Source organism: Notolabrus celidotus, chromosome 4, assembly GCF_009762535.1.
Source record: "Notolabrus celidotus isolate fNotCel1 chromosome 4, fNotCel1.pri, whole genome shotgun sequence".
NCBI classification, from domain to species: domain Eukaryota; kingdom Metazoa; phylum Chordata; class Actinopteri; order Labriformes; family Labridae; genus Notolabrus; species Notolabrus celidotus.
In genome coordinates this window covers 36794004-36811368 of record NC_048275.1, presented here as the reverse complement: position 1 = coordinate 36811368, position 17365 = coordinate 36794004, and the positions used below count along the sequence as shown (strand labels likewise).

Genomic DNA, 17365 nt, shown 5'->3' with positions numbered 1-17365 from the left:
AGCTCGGAGCTTGTTCAGCCCATAGACTGTATAAAATACAACTCAACTCATCCTCCATTTTTCATTCCCTGCACACACATGTGTGCTAACAAGGAGCTTAGGAGGGAGGCATGCTAGTTGTAGGCTGTCTTAATAAACACAAAGGTCGGTTTTACTCCCCACGTCTGCAGATTTGAAGATCTAGTGGATGATTTTTATTTTTCATGGAAAAGTGCTAGCACTAGTTAGCATAGCCACATAGCTACATGTCCGTAGCTGTGTACCAAGACACACGTCGACATACTGATAAATAAAACAACAAGAAACACTAAATCTGTGACCAATCCTTCAGAAAGGTCCTGCTACAGGCGCCTCTCCGTCAGGATCAGATTCTGGATCAGATTCAGAGGGTTGAAGTAACGCGGGTCTGTGAGAAGCCATGTCTATGCATGCAACATGTAAACATTAGATCAACGTGCTGCAGAGCCGAGGGCACATCCACTTCCTGAGGGGGCGTGGTCAGAGAGAAAACAGCCTGTTCTGAGCAGGGCTGAAGAAGAGGGTTTTTCCGGTGCCAAAATCTGATTTCAAAGTATTTTTTTGAGCATAAACTTTAAAGACATGTTTTGGGGACCTCTTAGACCAATATATATTGATGAAAAGAGCGTAATATGTCACCTTTAAGGCTGATTTATACTTCTGCGTCGAATCCAGGGCATATTCTACGACGGAGGTCCGCATAGCTTCTGTACCTACGCAGAGGCCTACGCATGTAGCTGAAGTGCACCTCCTCCAGAATGTAACTACGCGCAGAATCAATGCTGGCTGCAAGCTCTGTGATTGGTGTGCTCTGCAGCATTGTTTTTTCTGCATTTACAACACTTCTGGGATCGGCCGTGTATTTCGTCTCCTCCTCTCTATTCTTCATGTAATCATGTCTGTATGATAAACAGCAACATGTATCAGCTGTAGATTAACATAACACGCTCTGAATCTCTGTGGAAAAGTAAACAGAGATCGTAGCAGGGCCGGAAGTAAGTGACCAGCGATCAGAGAGACCACACTGCCCTCAAGAGTTTTGGCGGAGAATTGTATGTGGTGCTCATGTCCACGTCACCCCCTGCTGCGTAGGGGCGACGCAGAAGTATAAATCAGCCTTTACATGCCAGTGTTTTTGTTGATGTATTTCAGTTTTTGAAGACTGAGACCATGTTGGCTCAGTTGTATGATGATCTTATACACACAGAATACACTTCAGACTGAGCACTTTAAATTGTTAAAACAATCCCTTGATGTTTTGAGAGCCATGGGTCTGGTTGTCATGTGCCTTGATGAGTGCCATGTGATGTATTGATATCTGAGAGGTTGCAGAATGGGAGAGGATTTCAGGGGCTGCGTGTGGAATACATGAAAGCTTTGTGATATTAAAGAGGAAGCAGTGAGATACTATGAATTAAATGCTGCCTTTGTGAAGCAGTTACAGAAGGTGGGGACAACAGAAAGTGCTTTGAGTTTGGAAACAGCAGGAGGATCAGAGATCTCTTTTACAAAGTACCCCCTGTTTAAGAGCTCTGATCTCAGTGGGATTATCCTTCTTTGTTAAAGGTTGTGGATTCCAGTGGTGTGTGGGTACAAGATGAAAGTTTAATATCCAGTTTGACTCTAAGTGAAACTGTCAACCTTTCAACTGTGACACCAGGGATGAAGAGTTCAGAGGCACCTGTGAACAAGTTTCTTCTTCAGATTTATCTGGTGCTTTTTAGATCACTGACCAGAAGCAGACTGTTAGTCATTGCAGAGTTTTTGTCCAAGGACATTTAGAGGTTCAGATGCTTTGCTCTAAAAAGATATTGTGCTATTTCTGTCTCCTCATCCCACTAACTTCTTAGACAAACACTGATTTCCCTGTCCTTGTAGGGGGGTTGGGACCTTGCCTTGCCTTGTGGTAACCATCTCTATCTACCACCAGTAATTAACCTCTTGTGTTGTCCTGCTGTCTTCTGTTGGTCCACAATCCAATTCATGATTTTAAGTCATGTGACCAGCGCTGAAGTCTGGAGGTAAAAAAAGAGAGTAATAAAATGAAGGCTCCAATTGAACGCTCCATGGAGCTGCAGCACGGGCTTGTTAATCTGCCATCCCTTCAGAATAAGGCATATTTATACCACCTGACAAGTCCTCAGAACTTCAAAGAGTCCGGCTGTGAAAACAGCGTTGTTATTACTAAGCTAGCATTAGCTGGTTTGCTAACGGTGTCAACAAGTTACTGCTGGAGTTGTTAACATCGGTCCACGCACATTAACCATGTCAGAACCACATGGACTAAACATACATGAATTAAATACTCTGTGTTTACTTTAACCTTCTGTTAATGAAATGTTCAAAGCTCAAATACGTGTGGACTTTGATCCTTGTTTTGTTCCCTCAGCAGGGACAGCAGAGAGTCTAATAGATTCAATCCACATCTCTTCCTCTCAGGGTTTTATTTCTCAGATGGGATTCTTAGGAAGCAGAATCTGGGCTTGACTTATCGTCATATAATCGAACAACAACGACTGTCAGGACTTTTAAAAAGGGTTTAAACTCGTAGTTGGCAGCAGAGTACGTTAATTTCCCTGTAGCCCGTAGCAGTGGGAAGCCTTTTTTGCCCTCCAGGGGAGCGGGTCCATGTGACGTCACGTGGAAATTATAAATGGCCTTGTGGACAGCTTGCTCAGCCATCTTTTGGCACCGTTTTTCTACATTTGAGCATTTGCATTTTGCACAAGTGGCTTGAACACAAACCTCACCTCGCTGCACAATGTTGGTCTTATGTCAGTGGTGCTGGAGTGTGTTTTTTATGGCCATTTGCAGATGTAATCTTTGGCTTCCAATCCTCTGGAATGATTTTGCAACACAGTTCGGTCTCAGCTGCCTCATGTTGAAGATGAATTGATAGCACCAGGCCTTGACTGTTTTGTTCGGTCCGTCTTCTCCTTGATTCAGAGAGTTTCATCATGACCAATAAGGCGGTGTGTTTGTTTAGCTACTGTGAAGCAGCTGTTTTTAACTTTTGAAGGAGTTTTATAAACAAATCAGGACAGACCCCCAACGGGCTGGCCTGGTTTTAGAGAGGTGTAGCTTTTTGAGGATGAGGAATAGTTCACCGTAGTGTTTGTCTGTTCAGTGTTTCTTTATTTCTCTGTGTTGGGCCGTTAAAGTCGGATCCTTTAGCCAGAATTCTGCAGGACTGTGGTGCCATCTTTCCTCATTTTTTGGGATCTCAATCCTTAGATCGTCCGTCTTCCACTGATCTGGATTTCTTAAAAGGGAAGCTGTAAATAGGATGGATGATCTTGAACAACTCTGCTGTGTTGTTTTGAAGCTTCTGCCAACCAGCCTTAGTTACTTTTTAATGTATCAGACTGTGGACGAAGCAAAGGTCAAGGGTGCTGTTTTGGGACAGATTAGACGGCAATTACCACCTGGATATCTGCTCTCTAAAGTTAGCTCCATGTTTTCTGTTGTTTCATTTCACGTCTCCTGCCAACACTTCCTTTTTAACTGTTCTCCGTTTGCTTTTTGATCCAGCTGAACCCTTCGCCCTGCTTCTACGGCTCCCTCGTCTGATTGATCGAGCTTATTAGGCAGACACTGAGATGGAAATAGGCCCAAACGATCCTTCATTGTTTTATGAGCCTCTTGTTGTCTTTTGAATAAAGCCAAACGCTGATGTAATCATCTTTTCTGCCGATATGATTAGCCTAATTCCCTCTCTGAATTATGCCCTTTAGATTCATTAATTATTCAAATGATTACCTGGATGCCCGGGCCAGAAAGTGCACACTGTAAGCACTGGTGCTGAACTCATTAGTACGCCCATCTCCAGGCTGTATTTTGAGCTGCTAATTAGCTCTGCAGTGCTGAAGCATGCACAAACTGAGAGAGGAGGCGAGGATGGAGAGGTTTAAGATGAATTGATGGTGGTGGTGATGGTTATGAAAACAGTGGTAGAAGAAGAGGGGGATTATGTGTTTGGTAATAAAAGGATTCAGAGTGAAGCAGTAATCATGTCTGTGGTGATCCAGAATGAACTGACCCTGATATCAGACACACTGACTGGAGTTATACTTGCTGGACTCAGGTTTGTAAACCACCAGATCATTTATTTTGACAAAGATATTTTACCTGCTGGTATCACAAAATCAGCCACGCTCGGATTTTGATTAGATTTTGATTCAATTCAGGGGCTTACGATTGAGTTCAGACAAGACCTGTGAAGTACCACACCTTTCAAGTTTATATGCACATGTTTTTTTATCCTTCCCATTAAGGTCAGTTATGAACATAACTTTCCACATTAATGCACCTTGAATTTAAAGCTTTTGAATGCATGCACACATTTCATCCCACCTTTGACGGCCTCATGATGCAGGTTTCACTGAAACACTGTCTTGATGGACAGTGTTGTGCGTGAACGCGCTAAAATCAACGTGTTCATTGAACATATATATATTGGTAAACGATGAAATGAACCACTCAATTTACAGCTCATGAACGGGAACAGGAACGTTGTTAACTCTAGAAGCAGAGAACGCCCACTCACACTCCGGCAGTATTTAAGAAGTATCAAGAGTTCCCAAGAGTTACAGAGTGCTGTGTTTACTATAGCTGAAGTCAGGTTTACGGCACCCGACAGGCATTCAGCATGGTTCATGCGTCTAGTAATCCAGATGTAGTGAGCAGAACCTGTGAAGCAGCTGTTGTGAACATTTGAAGGAGTTTATGAACAAATCAAGACAGACCCCAGCGGGCTGGTCTGGTTTTAGAGAGGTGTAGCTTTGAGAATGAGGAATAGTTTACTTTAGTGTTTGTTTGTTCAGTGTTTCTTTATTTTCCTTGTGTATCGGGGCAGTAAAGTCGGATCCTTTAGTCAAATATTCAGCTGACAGGTTGTAGAGTTAGATGTGTGTTTCTAAGTTTTCATAGCTGCAGATTTTCATGTCTTTTACACTTAATAGCTGTCTATAATTCTACAGTAGAACACAGTAATTCATGTAGTTTAGTGAATGTCAGTGATTAAGGACTGGAGACTGAAGTACAGGAGGCTCTACTGAACAAGAATATAGATGCAGATAAAAAAATGAACGTGAACTAGTTCAGTTTTTGGACCATGAACTTAGTTATAAAATTTTTACAAAAATGAATACAAAATACAAAAATGTATTGTGTGAACTTGCACAACTCTGATGATGGAATTGAATATTTCAGAGTTGTTAACATTTCAAAGTATGGAATAGCTCTCGAACAGTGTCATTTCTGACAGCACTGTAAGGCCTCATGTCTCACAGATGAAGCATGAACAGTCAGATGTTACACCCAGGGCTGGTTTTGGAGTTGTGGTTCAGCTTTTGTTGAAAAAGAGTCAGAGGAGGTGAGCAGGCTGAGGCTAATGCTAACGCTAGTATGCTGGTCAATACCAGGTGCCTGATCACGTTTGTCATGTTCCCTGAGTGTTTCATCTTGCATCAACTTTGTTTCATATCGTGTGTCTGAACTTCAGTTTTACCCTGAAATCTAAAATCTTTCCACTCAGCTGGTTTGGGAGGGGAGTGAGTATCTTCCTCATCCTCTTCATCTAATCTGCTAGCCGTTCTCCACATGCTACTAGCTTTGTTTGAAAGTTCAGGATGACGCTCAGGCACACCTGGGAGGAAACTGTGTAACAGGCAAGCGGCAGGAATTTCAAAATAAAAGCATATCTTAAAGATGACGATGCAGATTGATTTGATTTGATCATTGTTCAATCGATGGAACGTTACAGGTGGATCGACTGTTAAGCACCTAACTGACGTAGAGAATAACAACTATGATTAGTGCAGGGACAATCACACATGACAATGATGATGATGATGATGATGATGATATTTTGAAATGTGTAGGATGATTATGAGCTTCATGAGGGAGATGATGGTTATGATATCCCCATTAACATTAACCTCAGCTCTGATGATCAGCAAGCGTGTATGTCCTTATTGCTCTGCTCTGGAGCGTCATACTTCCTTTAGTCATTAAATCAGTTATACACCGATACAACCTTTTTTTGTCACATGGAAATTTATACAAGTATTATCATTGACGGTATGATATGGCATAGCCCTAATTGTAGGTGAACTAAGAATAACAAAGTCATTTCAAAATGCTTTGATCCCCCTGTGAGGCGAGGTGTTGCTTAATCTCAGATTATTAAATGTGTTTAACTCTTATGAAAGTTTTCCAAGAGTTTGATTTACAAATTTTGAATGCATTTATTTAGTTCAGTCTGATCACAAACACTTATGAAACAATAGTCACCTTATTATTATTTGTTGGGTAATTTTTCCATCATGAGCTCGGAGAGAGCAGCTCAGGTGAGTGATCAGAGTCCTCTCAGCTGGTAGATGTGAGAAGGTATTTTTCTTTCCTGCTCCAGCAGACTGAAGGATAGTGCCAAATCCCAACAAATGTTCTCCTCAGACTCTTTCCAAACAGAGCAGATCGAGACCGTACTCTATGTCAAATTATGAACAGAGACCCAACATCAAGACAGGATAAGGTCCGGTCCCATCTTACAGACAGGACTCAGTCTGATCTCATCTTAATCCACCATGAGCAGAGCACTTTGCAGCATTTAGCAAGTTACAGTGGCAAGGACAAACTTCCTTTAACAGGCAGAAACCTCCAGCAGGACCAGACTCATGTTAGACACACATCTGCTGAGACCGTGTTGGAGAGAGGGATAGAGGGAGATGAAGAGAGAGAGAGGTGATAGTGGTGAGACGGATAGTAGTAGCTGTAGCAGCTGGAGTCTGGCACGTCCACAGCAGCAGAGATCCAGAGGAACCTACGAGACAAGGGAGCTCAGGGACTCCAGAAAGGTCTATGGTTAGTAACTTTAATGGGACAGGAAGAGTTAAAGTAAGAGACACACAGACAGAGGGGAGAGAGGGAAAGACAGGATCCCAGTGTGTCAGCCTAAGCCTATAGCAGCATATCTGAGAGCTGGTCCAAGCCTGATCCAGCTCTAACTATAAGCGAGGCTTTGGGTACAATGAGCAGGCCTGCATGTTGGAAGCGTAGTGTTCTAGAGGGGTAATAGGGCACTATGAGCTCTTTAAAGGGATATTTCAGTTTTTTTGAAGTGGGGTTGTATGAGTTACAGTACACTATTGCTCCTGTTAGCCACAATGTGTGCTGGTGAGCTCTTCCCCTTTTAATGAAAAAATTCCCGGAGGACCGGCAGACAAGCAAGGCTACAATTCTCTGCAGACGGGGCTGCCTATTTCAGCCGATCAGCTGTTTGGATCAACAAGCACGTAGCAGGATCAAGTAGCAGTATCGGTCTTTATAGTGAATTAAACTCACTTTTCTGCAAATTTAAAAGCTGGTACATACCGGTCTTTATCTCGGCTGTTCAAACAAGCAAACCTCCGGAAAGGCAGGGAACTCTGGATGACGTGTGATGCAGACTGGAGCCGTATGTGAGCCGCTGGTATCCTCTGATTCAGAAAGGTCCTGAAGTATTGTTGTCACTAAGTCCCTCTCCTGACAGCAGAAGCTCTCTGGGTTCGTTGGCATGGGCTCACAGTTTACACACCGGCACCACCAGGTAACATGGGATCTCTCCTGCTCACTCGTTAGCACAGAACTTTCTCCCCTCTCTTCTTCGTTGGTACGTTTGGTCTGCATCTGGAGTTCTTCCTCTGTAAACTCTGGTTCACAGAGGGATCCTCTTGTGTCCACAATAAACGGCATGTCATCGTCGCTGTCTGAATCACTCATTTTTGCAGTTTGTAGTTTTTGTTCCTAAAAGTGTTTACTGCTAAAAATACTACATGCTTGTTGATCCAAACAGCTGATCGGCGTGTAGCCGTGCTCATGCAGCGGTAGAACACCGGACTGCAAGGTGCGTCCGAAAATAGTGCCAAAACAAAGAGGGTTTCTGACGGCAAATTGAATAGCTCCAATTTTTCTACTGGTTCATGCATTTGCACCGTGATGAGTGCCTGGACCATATTTTCTCAACTTTAGCAAAATTATGCAAAATAGGAGGCCCTGTCTGCAGAGGAAATAGCCTAGCTTGCCGGCCGGTCCTCTGGGATTTTCTCATTAAAGGGGAAGAGCTCACCGGCACGCATTGTGGCTAACAGGAGCAATAGTGTAATGTAACTCATACGACCCCACTTCAAAAAAACTGAAATATCCCTTTAAGATATGAAGGTGTCTGATCATTAAGAGCTTTGTAGGTCAGAATAAGGATTTTATGATAATGATGTTTGCACAGAAAACATGACAACTTAAGGTTCTCCACAACCACAGAGTATGAGTTCCACCTGAACAGAGACATCTGAGTGTCTGTAAAATATCACTGCGATCGATGGTAACAGACTTGAACTTAAAGAGGATGATGAGCAAGTGACTGTCCGTGATCGTCACCACCTTCAACACTCCAGACATTATGGTGCTATGCCTCCACCCTGTATCCAAGTGCACCACTGGAAGGCTTGATAAAAAGTGTGTGACCACGGTAGATCTTGGCCCTCAAATGGATCTCTACAGTCTGATCCGCTGCACTGAATAAATCAGTTTAAACTCTGACCATTGATGTTTTATTTTTTTCTCTACAGATCTGGTTTTATACCAATAACATCTTTGAGGACGCAGGTATCCCAGAGGCAGAGATCCAGTACACCACAGCAGGAACAGGAATCATAGAGATCATCGCTGGACTCATCGGGGTAATCATTCACTGGAGATAGGTGCAATTAAACTGAAGCAGGTGCTGTTTTTAATTAATGTTGTTCTATTTATTGACTTATTGATTATTCTAACATGGGAGGCCGGTGGACAGAGATACTCTGGCGTCATTTAAGCTCTCAAATGAACATCCATCTTAATTCTTCATGAGTAAACAAACATCATGAACAAATGACAGTATCTAATTCAATCAGACCTTTTTATTTATAGCGACACTTCATAATAAATGTTATCACAGGCAGAAACCTTGGGCAGAACCAGACTCATGATGAACAGACATCTGCTGAGAGAGAGACAGATAGAGTCAGACTTCTGGTTGCAGTGTGATGATAGTGATGATAAAAGTACTTTCTGTCACAAGGTCGAGATCAGCTCTCTTGTCTCGCTCTCAGAAAGCATGTTTGCTCTAAGCTCAGCGGGGAACATGTTCCTGTGTTTATTCATCCAGCAGCGTCTGACACAAGCTCTGTGTTTCTTCCTGCAGTGCTTCACCATAGAGAGGCTGGGAAGGAGGCCCCTCATGATATTTGGTTTCACCATGATGGGCATCTGCAGCGCTGGAATCACATTATCCCTGATTTTACAGGTCGGTCTGTGTGTGTGTGTGTAAGTGTGTGGGTTTGAGTCTGTGTGTGTGTGCCAGGAGAAACAAGTAGGACATGAGAGATGTACTGCGATCCTTGTTCCTTCCTGTTACTGATCCACATGCCTGGACTCTGGTACTGCAGATTACATATTGTTTATGAAAACAGTGGCTGCTGAGATATATGTAGCTTTCACTTCACACTGAACATTTCTTTGTAGAAAAGACGACCATTGAATTAATGAATGTTGAAATGTCAGCCATTGAAACGATGTTCTAGACTAGTTTCAAAGTGACAAAGTGTATGCTGTTTCTCCAAATGTGTGAAGAAGCTGACGAAACATTAATGTCTAAAACAGTATTTTAGAAATCTGCTCCGGTTCTAAGATTCACCCCACATACACACACATTTATGGTTTTCAAGTTGCTTCGTGTGGATATAGCGGCTGGCTAAATGATAGTATAACTTAGAAGCTACCGTAGATTACATTTACTTATTACCCTACTCTCTTGCTGGTCTTCCGGCTGTGTAAGATGCTTGATTCTCATTGGTCGCAACCCCTTGACAGCGGTTATTAACTTTCACTAACATGATCAACACCAGAGACAAACTGATCACACGTCATGTCAAATCAATCCACAGAAAAGAGTTCAGACACATTTAGCTTCTGCTTGTTGACACCATAGACCGTAGGACCGTCAGGTAAAACCGTTAGCTTCAGTTAGCATCAAAACAATGCTTATAAAACGTTAGCTTCAGTTAGCATGCTAAATCAGCAGGTTATGGATGTTTACATATTGGATCCTGTCCATCAATATGATGAAGGAGTGGAGCAGGTGAGAGAAACTTTAGGTTAGCGATCTCTACAAAGAAAGTTAAACCATGAGCGGTGGTGATGATAGCAGCAGGGTTCAAAGTTGTGACATTAGTTTCTTTTTAAAGGTGTGTGAACCGCAGAGCTCAGAGAAGAAGGAGAGCTGAATGAGGACAGTTTCACGTTCAATCCACCACAACAGGCAGAGAAGAATCCATCACCATGGAACGATCACTGACGAGGAATCACTCATTTAAATCAATCAGAATCCAGACAGTGTGAGACAAGACTGCAGAGTCAGGTGACCAGTGAGGTCTCTTGTTATCTTGTATCCACCACCGCACAAGCAGTGTTGAAAAATCCAGCCATGGCAGAAGAGGGAAAAACTGAAGTTCCTGGAGGGTCCACAGAGGCCTGGTTAGATCAGATCTTCCTGTGGTGTGTGGTATGTTGAGACTGATTTCTCAACATACCACACAGAGTGATATGGAGCCTGCCATTGGCTGGCTTCAACCCCCGCTCCCAGGAACCAATGGATGACTACATCACTGTGTCCACATCACTACGACTTCCGTGTATTGGACAGTCTATGTTGGGAATTAAGACCTGCTGTCAGCTTTCTTTCGACCTTATTTGAATGTTGATATCCTAGCTGGTGCTTACTGGTTAGTGTGACATTATCCTCTATAACCACACTGTTGATGTGTGTTATCATCACATGGTGGTTTATCTGAAGCTGGAGGATTTTGGGTGTTTCAATAAATGATGGTGTCTCATCAAAATGTTATGCTTACCACATTTCCAGGTGAGGGGAACAGCTGAGCCTGCTTCGTTTCAAATAGCAGTTTTTAGGTCCTCCTTTGTGTCCTGTGAACAACAAACTACAGACAGGATGAGTTTAGTGCACAGCTGAGGTGTAGGGAAGTTTGGAGAGTGACTTTTCTACTTCAGATCTATGTTTCAAACAGACTTCTTCATGTTGTGCCGTTTCTCTCCCTGCAGGGTCACTTACCTATGATGCACTATGTCAGTATCGGCTGTGTGATTGGCATCATCGCCGGCTTCTGTATTGGTCCAGGTGAGTTACTCTTCACTGTATTTAAATCTCTAATACAGAAAATTACACCAATATAATAAAAGAACAAATTATACAATGAAATAAATAGTTACCCACAGAGCCTTTGAGAAGAAGACCGAATTCTAACTGAGCAACCCTCAGACACGTGTTAGTGAAACCTCTTAAATACTGCATGTGAAGGAAGAGAGCAGTGTGCCTGTTTTTAATGTCACTTTGATCTTATTGATCTTTTCATCTGATCAGGTCAGGCCCACACATTTTAGATTAAGCTTGATCTGAACACTTGTGTTAAACATTACTTTGGACTCAGTTGGTCTGTCAGGATGCTGTGTGTTATCAAATGGCTCCCCCTAGTGGTGAAAACATAAAAAAACTAATCAAAGATCTTTGTGTCACTTCTTTTAGGTTGTCAAATCTTTTTAAAGAAACATACTGAACGATATTTTTACATTCTTAATTGATAATTGACATAGTGACCTCATTCTGCAACGTTCTAAACTGTGATATCCCCCTAAATTAGATCAAACACGTTCTCCAGACCTTCTGACACTGTGATGAATACGCCTGTTTGTATATGCAATTATGTGTGTCTCAAAGAATCCATGTTTAATGTCCCCATGTCAGAGAAACAAGTGATATAAATAGTATAGAACAGTACAATGAAATAATATTAGTATTCATTATTTGATATATGACTAAACACTCATCCTATCAGCTGATGCTGTTGAACACTAATGAGCTTTTTGCTGCTCTGCTTTATCAGCAGACATGAATAATTGAATCATGAATATTACATAAACATGAATATTGAATATTTATGATGCATGCTGGTCCACGCTTTCAGATTTGTTCAGGTTGTTCTCTTTCTCTTTGCATGCATTCGATTAGTACTGAATCACTGAATGATGATTTATTAACATTTAACACTAAGATCCATCATCTCCTCTGAGGGGCAGCAGATAGGATTTAAACACTTTCACTTTTTCCTGTTTTTTCATGTCAGAGGCCAAATTTTCACTTTTTTAAGGTTTTTTGTCTTGGAAGCAAAATTTTCACTTTTTCATGTTTTTTCACATCTGAGACAACATTTTCACTTTTTCATGTTTTTTCAGATCAGTCAAAATTTTCACTTTTTTTGTTTTTTCGCATCAAAGTCAAAATTTTGGCTTGTTCATGTTTGTTCATGTCAGAGATCAAATTTTCACCTTTTCATGTTTTTTCGCGTCAGATAATTTTTTTCACTTTTTTCTTCTAGGAAGCAAAATTTTCACTTTTTCACTTTTTCTGTCTCTCAACAATTAGATCTATCATCTCCTGAGGGGCAGCAGATGGAATTTAAACACTTTCACTTTTTTATGTTTTTTTACATCAGAGTAAAAATTTTCACTTTTCATTTTTTTCGCATCAATGTCTAAATTTTCACTTTTTGATGTTTTTCATGTCAGAGACAGCATTTTCACTTTTTCATGTTTTTCAAGTCAGAGGCCAAATTTTCACTTTTTCATGTTTTTTCATGTCGGACAATTTTTTTTCACTTCAGGTCTTTTCATCTAGGAAGCAAAATTTTCACTTTTTCACTTTTTCCATCTCTCAACATTAAGATCTATCAACTCTTCTGAGGAGCAGCAGACAGAGTGTGAACTGGAACTTTATTCAACACAAACACATGTTGATTTGTTTACCTCAACTCTGCTTTTACACACAAGGATCAGATTATTTATGACTGATAACACTTTACATGAGGAGAGAAGTAAAGTGACCTCTGCTGTGTCTCTGGTGAAAACTCTGGCGTTGTAATCTTGTCACAGAGATGTCAGCAGCGTTATTCCAGTTTGAGTCTGAAGCCAGGACGTCTGAGTGATTTTTACTGATGTTCCTGTATCGTTCCCTCTCTCCTGTTGCAGCTGGAGTCCCCTTCTTGATCACAGCAGAGCTCTTCAAACAGTCCCACCGCCCGGCGGCCTACATCGTCGGCGGATCCCTGAACTGGCTGTCTAACTTCACAGTGGGCTTCGTCTTCCCCTTCTTACAGGTGAGAGCTGTGTGCTAAAGTAACTCACTGTGCTGCTGTGTGCAAGCTTGTCTCATCTCTCAGAGTGCTCATAACACCAGCGGTGCTTAGGCTTCTTTTAACCAAGACAAATGAAATGTGATTAGAACGAGCCAACCTGATGACCGACCCCCCACTTGGTTTTGTTCTAATCCTCATTCTTGTTCGCTAACTTCTCCCAAAGCTGCAAACGGAGACTGTTACATTTTGGGACCTGAAATGTTCCTATAAAATCGCCAACAAATCCCTCCTTTGTGATTTATGAATGATTGCAAAGCAGCTTGAAAGATCAAGTGATAGTTTCAAATCTCTTTCATGAGTCACAGCGCTGAATCAGGCTGCCTGCAGGAACACAGTCTCACATGTGCTGCATTTGGAGTCCTGCTGAGGTCTTGTTGGTCTCAGAACTGCTAAAGAAGAATCTAGACTACAGTTATCAGGCAGAAAGAGGTGCAGAGAGAAACTTGATTAATTTAAACAGTTCCCCTGGCTGTGTCAGCTCTGCCATTTTTAACTGAAGCAAAGTGATGCTAGATCAAAGCCAGCACTTCACAAGCTTCAGGATTTTCCTCCTTTTGTCTTTTATAGAAAGACAGGAATGTGACATGCAACTAACGTCCCATGATGGTGTGATACAAACAGGAACACTTCAGTAATATGGCAAACATCGTAATCAGCCAGATGCCCCTCCAGGATAAAATGTTATAATGTCTCTTCCATGCTGCCATGCTAACAATACACTTAGAATCACACAGTATCAATCCATCTTTGTTTTATTTGTATAGCACCAAATCCCAACAAATGTTCTCTTCAGACTCTTTCCAAACAGAGCAGGTCGAGACCGTACTCTATGTCAAATTATGAACAGAGACCCAACATCAAGACAGGATAAGATCTGGTCCCATCTTACAGACAGGACTCAGTCTGATCTCATCTTAATCCACCATGAGCAGAGCACTTTGCAGCATTTAGCAAGTTACAGTGGCAAGGACAAACTTCCTTTAACAGGCAGAAACCTCCAGCAGGACCAGACTCATGTTAGACACACATCTGCTGAGACCGTGTTGGAGAGAGGGATAGAGGGAGATGAAGAAAGAGAGAGAGATGATAGTGGTGAGACAGATAGTAGTAGTAGTAGCAGCTGGAGTCTGGCACATCCACAGCAGCAGAGATCCAGAGGAACCTACGAGACAAGGGAGCTCAGGGACTCCAGAAAGGTCTATGGTTAGTAACTTTAATGGGACAGGAAGAGTTCAAGTAAGAGACAGACAGACAGAGGAGAGAGAGGGAAAGACAGGATCCCAGTGTGTCAGCCTAAGCCTATAGCAGAATAACTAAGAGCTGGTCCAAGCCTGATCCAGCTCTAATTATAAGCTTTATCAAAAAGGAAAGTTTGAAGCCTACTCTTAAAAGTAGAGAGGGTGTCTGCCTCCCGGACCCTGACTGGTAGATGATTCCAAAGGAGAGGGGCCTGATAACTGAACTCTACCTCCCATACTACTTTTACTTTTCATCATGAACACACCCTGGAAGTTTAGAGTTTGTGTCCTCTCTCTCAACCTTTGAATGTTGACCTCTTTCCTTCAGCTTTGCTCTTCGGGTCCTGCAGAGTGTACTCTTAGGATGAATCATTTATTGATCACCTGTGAGTTTAATCCAGCTGTCCTGTCTGTTAATATTATTGTTCTGTCCTCTTCTCTCCACTCCTCCATGATCCTCCATCCTCCTGCCTCCTCCGACCCTCAGATGTCAGCAGGGCCGTACTGCTACTTGGTGTTTTCGGCCATTTGTTTCTCTGTGGCCATCTATGTCTACTTCTTCATCCCAGAGACAAAAAACAAGACGTTCATGGAGATCAGCCGCATGTTCTCCAAGAAGGAAGCAGTGCTGGAGTCGCAGGGCCTGATCCACGTGGACCAGCTGAAGCTGAAGAAGATGAACGGCTACGGGGGCACGGAGTTCGACAGCTCGTCTTCTGTACCTTAAGTGGGCTTCATCATCTCTCTGAGACTTCACAACCTTTTATTACGTCCTCTTTTCTAGTCCACGACTTCAACATGTACACAAAAACCAAACAGCACCTCACCTGGGGCCAGGTGCATAAAACCCTGGGTCAAAGTCACAGAAGGATTCTGCAGCCCGAGCCCTGCCCCTTCTTATGCAAATGAGCCTCCAAAACAGAAGAGTCCAAATTCACAAACTTCAGCGTGAATAGCCACAGGCCTAAAAAGCTAGTAGGAACTAATGCACGGTATTCAGAGAGGGTGTCATGCTCAAGATTTCTGTGATCACAATTGATTCGACCTAAACACAGTCTCTAATAAATCCTGATCATTAATTTAGTGTCTAAATGAGTCCGGAGCTACTGTATCTGGAGCCAGACCTGCTGCATCAGATGTGCAGAGACAGCATCGAGCTGTTGGGCAGGACAGAGATCCTGGGTTTGTTCAGGTAGACTCTATAGAGTCTGGGATTTACATCAAACTGGTAAACAGAGTCTTAAGATGCCCTGAAAGTCAGAACACAATCACACTTCATGAAACAGAAGGTGTTGGACCACATTTCTTGTTTGTGTACTGACGTAACCTCCTGACGGCCAAATTCCACCAGATCCATGTCCAGTCCGTCTCCGATCCGTTACAGCACCAGATCTGATAGGTTTCTATTTTAGTCAATGTGTTAACTTCCACTGGATCCGCTCCGTTGTGTTCCGGCTGTGTCTCTGATCCAGCAGGTCTGAGTCCTCCGGATCAGACACACAAGACTTCTATTTTTACTGGATGCCAGAGCACGACGCATCAATCTCAACAGAGCAGATGGAGCGGGACAGGAAGTCAGGTTTCACCAAAACAAAATGAAAACATCCGGTTAATTTTCAGAATAAAACACTCTGTGTTATCACCAGATCGTATTTCACTTAACTACAACAACAAACCAAAGTCATGATGAGCGGAGCCAGGCCTGGAGTCAACAGGTCAGAGGTTTTCAGAGGACCAGAAAGACAACATGGATGAGGAGAGGAGGAGGAGAATCCTTGATCCAGTGATTGCCACGGGAAAACCTCAGTCACATGACTCCAGCTGTCCGGCCGTCCTGCTCTGTGCTGCGTTCTTAAAACCCAACCGGTGTGTGTTGACAGACGAGAGAGCACGGAGCCGGACTGCAGCGGATCAGAGACGGACCAGACACGGACCGGACAAGGTTCTGGTGGATGTCCTGTGTCACTGTGTTCCTGCTGTCACTGAGGCTGCTTCTTAAGAACCCAAGTTTTGAGTGACAGTGCCACCTAGTGACCAAATCACCACAAGAGCCTAATGAGAAAGTATTGCATCCACATGAGTTTGTTTTATAACCATCTAAAACTCCTGAAAGGAGCTTTAAAGTTTGAAACACTCTTTCTCTTTCTTTCAAAGCACTTAATCATTTAAAGAGGAAATCTGGAAAATGTAGATTTCGGCCAAATTGTGACATACTTTAAGGTCCAGGTCAATAATCTGGAGTTGGTCCAGTCTGTTCATTTGTTGTGTAAGAGAGGCTGTAATGTAATATTTGTAGGAAAATGTGAGTAGCAACAAAAAGCACTTTAAGTGGACTAACAGAGGCATCATGAGGGTAACGTGCAGTCATTACAGCCTGTCTACCATCAAATCAACAGAAACGTTCAGGCTGTTTTCTAAACCACCTACGATACTAGCAGTACGTACTGATTTGGTTTAAATTCAGTATGTAGTATGTGAACAAGAGCAAAATCTGCAGTTTGCCAAAACTACCTGGCTGTCTACTGATTCAGGAACATGTCTCAGTCTGCAGCGGACCAGTCTCCCTCACGTACTGTTTCCCACAATGCACAGCCCTAACGTTCTGCTTCTTCTTTGTTCAGTATATGAGGGGGGCACTCAGTTTTATGTGCTGTGAAATTATTAAATTACATATAAACCACTTCTTAACTTTTTAAATCATAAGTGATGATAAAGAAGCAGTTTATCTATCAGCTTGGTCGTTGTTTATTTCCACTTTCTGAAACCGGAAATCTAGTGACGCCTGACCCAGCATCCTGCAGACCAGATCCAACAGAACAGTACGCC

At 42.5% G+C, this 17365-nt stretch overlaps 1 protein-coding gene across 1 annotated transcript in view; it reads left to right on the top strand.

Annotated features, from left to right (window-relative positions):
- The window catches only part of slc2a15a (solute carrier family 2 member 15a), a 44142-nt gene extending 28221 nt beyond the window's left edge, over positions 1 to 15921 (top strand). The window contains exons 8-12 of the mRNA XM_034682117.1: positions 8625 to 8735; positions 9239 to 9340; positions 11155 to 11230; positions 13135 to 13262; positions 15027 to 15921. Of these exons, the coding sequence (XP_034538008.1) occupies positions 8625 to 8735; positions 9239 to 9340; positions 11155 to 11230; positions 13135 to 13262; positions 15027 to 15266 (657 nt within the window). The 3' untranslated portion in view covers positions 15267 to 15921. The remainder of the gene's footprint in view (positions 1 to 8624; positions 8736 to 9238; positions 9341 to 11154; positions 11231 to 13134; positions 13263 to 15026) is intronic.
- Positions 15922 to 17365: the final 1444 nt, after the last annotated feature.